Below are 6,614 nucleotides of genomic sequence, written 5' to 3'. Positions count from 1 at the left end.
CTCTTATGTGTCATTATCGTTATTAGTCCAACTAAGTATCGGGTCCCACATAATTTAATATAATAGCTATCGCTAGTCAATCGTAACGTGACATGTCGAGAAATTTCTACGCACCACCGGTGCCTAATAGCAATGCTCAACATGTAAAGTATGCATTAAGTTAAATATAAAAATAAACATTTAATTTATTTTTTTTTCAAAATTAAGATGCCAAATAGCCAATAGCAAAATGGTCTTAATTAAATTGTGGTGGAGCTAGTGTTTTGTCCGATACTGTGCCGGATCACACATGGCACGTTCCTGTCTACCTGTTTCAACTGATTTTATCATATCTAGCAACTTGCATTTGCTAGCTATTCGTCCCATCCAGATCAATTACATACGCAAAGCTTATTTGCATCGCTCATTTCTAGACTACCCAGTCAAATTTATCTGTGGGCGCGCGCTGCTCAGTCTACGTACAACAGTATGGCAGGATCTTTTATGTATGACAAAATTAGTCGACACAATGAATAATAAGCTGTCGACAATATAATGAGATAAGTAAAATAAAATAAATCATACACAACCCAAAATGTCAAGCCAAAAGGAACTTCCAGTTTTTTATTTTTCTAAAGACAAAACATCCAAATTTAAAACTTTATTATTAGGAGAATTATTTCTATCTAGCTAATAATTATACCACTATGACATAGTGAACAATACTTTATTGATGTTGTGAAATTCTTATTATAATTAGTATAGTAATAATTTTAAGGTTGCTCATGCATTTCCCTGTCTGGTACTGATGTGGCAGTGATTCCGAGATCCCATAGGTCCATGTCCATGGTAAAGTCAGTTGAGCAATTTTGATAGCCATCAATGACAAAAATACTACTGTTATTAGTAGTAGTAGTAGTACTAATGTCTTTGATTTTTGATTCTGAAGGTCGATGAGAAACAGGTTCAAATTCAGAGGTATGGGCAACATTATTAAATTCTTCATCAAAACCAGAGCTCAAAAATTGTTGATCCTCGCTGTCGATCATGTCTAATAAGCTCTCCCAGCCCCAGTTCTTATTATTCATTTCTAAAACAGGCCCATGCTGGCTAAGTGTACAGGCTACTACATGTGGTACTGGTGCAGAGCTAATATTGTTTTTTGAAACAGTGGTAGTATTCGTCAAGGGTAATTGGTTTCTGAAGGTCCGAGGACGAGGTTTTATGATGTTGGATTTAGGGATAAACTTGTGATGATCATCTTTGTTTCTGAGGTAGTGTTTTTGATTTAGTTTATCGTAGGACATCATTACCTTCTTTCCCAAGTGTGTGTTCCAATAATTTTTCACATCATTGGCTGTCCTTCCTGGTATTCTGCCTGCGATTAGGGACCATCTGTGAAAGATGAAACATTAGTACAAAACAGATTTCAAACTACATATAGAAATGATAAACAACCTTCAACCTAAACTAGATCTAGAAATTTCTGTTATCGTGAACAGTTCCTGACACGATATCATTATGGTAAATATAACATCATAGTACTATTATTCAACATGTCAAAAACTCATATAGGAATACCACACTAAGTTGGTTAGGTAACATTTTTTTAATTAGCTTCCAGTTTTTAAAATTAAAAATTAAAAATATTTTTCATTATAAAATTGTTTCACTTTTTAATTTTTTAATAAGGAATTATAATTTTAAAAACAAAAAAAAGTCACTTATTTTAATGTTTTTTTTTGAACAGTTTTTTTAATCAATATTTTGAATTTCGACTATATTGAACTGAGCCCTAAATCTGGCATTGGCCCTGTTACCGAACCTGACTTCTCACTCGGATTCGGACTCAATCCTAGATGTATACTCGATTTAAATAAAATCAAAAAATAAAAATAAAAACAAATTTTACATAGCATACTTTTATTTTTTATTTTTAAAATTAAAAAATAAAAATAATTATAAAAAATATTTTATTTTTTAAAATAAAAATTTTATTATTATTTTTATGATTAAAAAATTAAAAAGTAAAAATATTACTAAACACCATCAAATAAGAAACCCATATGCAATTAATTCTCTATTCTGTCAACACCATTATGATATGGGACAATTGTGATATCACATAATTAGGAAACATGATAATCGTAACTCATTTATTTAATTCATGCTTTTTTGGAGTCATGTCTTTGTGTTGACATGACTTATACTACCAACCCTAAAACAAATAATATATTTTCAATAATTGCTATAATTTAGTTCAATTTCCCAACGAAAATATTCAAGTAGCGACAATAATAATTAATTATTGGTGTCAATATGATAAATGCAATATGACGTACACATATCCAAAACTATTTTTATTTAAGATAGGTTGCAGCTATCAAAAAATAACTTCTCACAGTAGATATTATATTTATTTATAGTTTATAGGTGCATAAATACTATAAATATTTAATATCCAAACATATAATTTATGCAAACTTAATACATATTTATTGACAAATATTGATAACTAATTATTTTTATTTAAAATAAGTCTCAATAAATATTAATCACTAATTATTTTTATTTAAAATAGGTGTGACATATCAAAAACTAACTTGCCAGTGTATGCATATTATTACTAAAAATTATTGTTGAAGAACACGTATGAAGCAGTACTATTCTTGGAAAAAGAAATTATAAGTAACATCAATCAAAATGACTCACATATTCGTTAAATAAAAAAAAAAAACTTTCTCATGCATGTGCCATTGCTGGCCAGTTGAGGCAATTTATTCAAGAGAAAATATATTTATTTTTTTATATAAATATAATAAGTGCATATATATTTATATTATATATATATAACACAATTTTTAGGTAGTGTTTTTTTTTTTAATTTTATAATATTATTATATATTAAAAATTAATAATATTATATCGATATTTTATATAAAAAAAATTAATTTAAATTTAAAATATGGTAGATATTTTATATAAGAAAATTTTAGGATCTTTTTCAATTTTAGACTTCTAAATATTTTTTTTTTTTTATATTTTTACAGAATTTTATATAGAAACCCCTATTGCAACTAAGGTTCCAACCACTTTAGAAACCAAAACGATAAATTTGAAAAAAAAAAAAAAGTTAAGAAAACAATATATGGGTAATTCCCATTTTTAATTATCAATATTTTATATCAGTCTTCTGGTCATATTTAATGTGCTTATATTATTTATTTTCTTTCTTTTTTTTCCAATCAATATATATAAGTGGAGTGAAACCTAATAATTTTTATGATTTTATCAATCGATACATTTCTCATGATTTTTTAAAGGCACATGATCTTAAAATATAATTTATGTAAATTAAGTTTTAATATCGAAATCGAAAGTATTATAAGTCAAACTATATTTGTAAGGTAAGTCGAACTTGTATATCAAAAGTACTAATTATTGATAGGAGGCATATATACACTAATATTGCTACTATAGTTAAAAAATCTCAAAAATTATAGTCTCAAATCTCAATTCAAAAATTAAAAAAATAAATATTATTTAATTAAAAAAATTAAACATAACACTTAACATCACCTAATTAAATCTAATTAAAAAAAAAACCAATTATACGTGTATTGAACATTAACCTAGTATATATATTATATGTATTTATATTTGTCGATCTATCTCTATTAAGTTATTACATATTTATATGGTTTTTATATATAGTATTATGTGTATATGGAAAACTTCTTAATGGGTATTACCCATTAATGGGTAATAAACAAATTTAACTTTAAATATTAATTTTAAAAATATTAAACCATTAGATTTTGGTCCGATAGTGAATAATAAAAAAAAAATTTGAATTTTTATACTTAATTTAGCTACTTAATTAAAGAAGAAATATAAAAAATACCTATTTTTACACAATATCAAAAATAAATTTATATGAAAAAATATTTAAGTTCAATTCAACTTTTTTTATCACCTTTTTGTTGAAACACTTTTTTTTGTCATTATTTTTTTAGCTGATGGACCAATCTCAGCCCATATAATGTAAAAATGAGAAATTTTTCTAATTAAATAGAAAAATTAATCATAAAAACTCAAAATTTTCTAATAATACCCGTTAAGAATGCACTCATGTGTATATATATAGGTCATTATCATAGTTAGTTAAAAATTACTAAAAAAATTAATAGCAGTACTAATACATTACTTTAATACTTTTAATATATTAGAGTATATTACTCTGCTGACATATAGAGAACTCAAATTAAAATCCCCTCCGATCAAATAATAATAATAATCATAATAAACACTTGCCTGTTGCCTAAAAGCTTATGAAGTCTAAGAATAAGATCAACTTCATCGGCTGTAAATTCTCCTCGTTTGATATCGGGCTTCAAATAATTCAACCACCTCAGTCTACAACTCTTCCTACATCTATTCAAGCCTGCAAAATAATTTCAAAAAATCATACTCAATATATATATGCACATATATAGGTATACCAGTAGTATTAAGAATAATAAGTATATATACCAGCTCTAAGTGGAACAAGATGCCATTTGCCTTCACCATACTTGTCTACGCAATCTCTAAGAAGATCATCTTCTTCTCTGGTCCATGCGCCTTTCCTGACCGCTCTCCCACCAGAGGAACCGCCCTCCCTTTGGTCCGTTACTAATACTGTCACCATATTAATATTGTTCCGCGGCATAATGTATTTATTATATATGAACTAATAATAATACAGTGACAGTATTATAATATATATATATGTATATAAATGCAAATACTGAAGCTAATAATAAACTAGCTTTACAGTAGTCCTATATATTTGCATGCTTTTCTTGATCTTTATATCTATTGAGCAAAGTACAAAAGAAAAAAAGAAATGAATACGCGTATGGGTATAGGTTTGAATAAAAATTATCATATATATATATACTTTTTTTTCTGTTTTTTTTTTTTAGTAATTTTTTTATATATATATATATATAATTACTCGGTGTCCAAGGCAGTTTCATTTTATATGAGTACAGAGTACTAACGTGCAAATCTAATAACCATACGAAAACGAATGGGTCGACGTATATGAACAAGACAAGAACTTGGACCCTCCAGTTTAAAAGCATCTTATTTTTTTTTATTATATATTGTAATATTTATAACTAGTCAATCAGCTACACACTATTTTTGTTTTTAATGAATTGAATGAAGAATAGGGTAGCAATGGAATAATTTTTTTTTTTCCTTCACGAGTTAAATCTAGAATTTGTTTTTAATGCATTTTTTTAAGGTTGTTTATAATGAGTTAAATCTACTGTAGTATAAAAAAATTGAAAAATATAATTGCATAATTTTATAAATATTTATAATTTAATAATTTTATAAATATTTAAAAATAAATTAGATGAAAATTACTTATAATTTATTTTTTAAAAAAATAGTGTATCTTTATATATTAAAAGTGCCTATCTAACGACATTTCTTGGTTTAACAGAATATACTTAAAAAATAAAAGAATATTCTGTTAAATTTAACGATTACCTTTGATCTCCCGTTAATAAATAAACCCAATAATTAAACCCAAAAAATTAAACAATCTTTTAAATATTAATAATCTCTTTTCAAATTAAAAAAATCATCTTACCCCATCTCTCTCTAACAAACCTATCTTGGGAGAATATTAATAATTTTTTTTATTTATCTTTTAAAAAAGAAAAATATAGATATAAATCTAGAAAAGATAATATAAATGTGAGACTGTATATGAGTATTTACCTTATATGTTTGTGCTTATTTTTAGTTTTATTTTTAATTTTACCACCAAGAGGAGAAGGTTGAAAAATATTAGAATATGAAAATATTATTGGTGCTTATTAGTAATTTGCAAAGAATGTGAAAGTCTATAAATATATAGTTGTGTAGCTATTATTAGATATGAAATGAGATAATAGAACTTTTTTCAATTAGAAGATTAATGTACATTTTACTATTAATAACATACATTATTATAAATTTCAAAATTAAAAACATCAATTTTCTCTGGTTTTTCGTTCTTGCAGCTGGGAGGCTGGTGCTATGGCTAAAACAAGGTCCAAGAACCATGAAAAATCGAAATCTGCTACTAAAATCTCAAGAAAGAAAGCTGGTAATGGAAATACTGATATCGATCTTGCTGAGGCGTTGGAGCGAATCGATGAAATTGAACCACTGGAAGTCACGGATGAGGAGGAAATGCCAGGGGAGGATCGACTCAATGAGGGAGAGGATCGACATGAGTTTCGACCTTTGTCCCCTGATACTTCTCTGAGGATAATTCAGAAGCAGGATGAGGTTAGGGATGATGCTCGGAATGATTTTCTACACTTTCTCATGGCCAACAATCAATGTAACAGTGATCTACGACAAGGTAAGGATTCAATTCCCCCTATTTTGCTTTCAAAATCTGTGATGAGAAACCTAGAAACTTCATTTAAAGACACTGAACAGGATAATGGGAAAGTAAAAATTACTTTTGATGACATTGAAGAGGAGATATTGTTTTGGAAACCTTCAGTTGTGTGCTATGTTCTTGGAGTTAATCCACCATTGCACATTCTTGAAGGTTTTGCAAAAAGTTATGGTCAGATAAGGTT

At 27.0% G+C, this 6,614-nt stretch overlaps 1 protein-coding gene across 1 annotated transcript; it reads right to left on the bottom strand.

Annotated features, from left to right (window-relative positions):
* Positions 1-414: 414 nt before the first annotated feature.
* Positions 415-4,926, bottom strand: LOC115708959 (transcription factor MYB1). The gene is made up of 3 exons (XM_030636983.2): positions 4,513-4,926; positions 4,294-4,423; positions 415-1,374 (listed from the first exon to the last, which is right to left on the bottom strand). Exons 1-3 carry the CDS (start codon positions 4,688-4,690, stop codon positions 753-755), a joined length of 930 nt encoding a protein of 309 aa, XP_030492843.2. The 5' UTR covers positions 4,691-4,926; the 3' UTR covers positions 415-752.
* Positions 4,927-6,614: the final 1,688 nt, after the last annotated feature.

This window comes from Cannabis sativa, chromosome 3, assembly GCF_029168945.1.
Source record: "Cannabis sativa cultivar Pink pepper isolate KNU-18-1 chromosome 3, ASM2916894v1, whole genome shotgun sequence".
NCBI classification, from domain to species: Eukaryota; Viridiplantae; Streptophyta; class Magnoliopsida; order Rosales; family Cannabaceae; genus Cannabis; species Cannabis sativa.
Note: the sequence above shows the minus strand (reverse complement) of the source record. Positions and strands in the feature narration are given on the sequence as shown.

Excerpts from the sequence above, each read along its gene's own strand:
- LOC115708959 (XM_030636983.2), bottom strand. The coding sequence starts at position 4,690 with ATGCCGCGGAACAATATTAATATGGTGACAGTATTAGTAACGGACCAA. Across the intron at positions 4,424-4,512 it reads TCTTGTTCCACTTAGAGCTG|GCTTGAATAGATGTAGGAAG; the intron begins GTATATATACTT and ends ATTATTTTGCAG. Across the intron at positions 1,375-4,293 it reads CATAAGCTTTTAGGCAACAG|ATGGTCCCTAATCGCAGGCA; the intron begins GCAAGTGTTTAT and ends CATCTTTCACAG.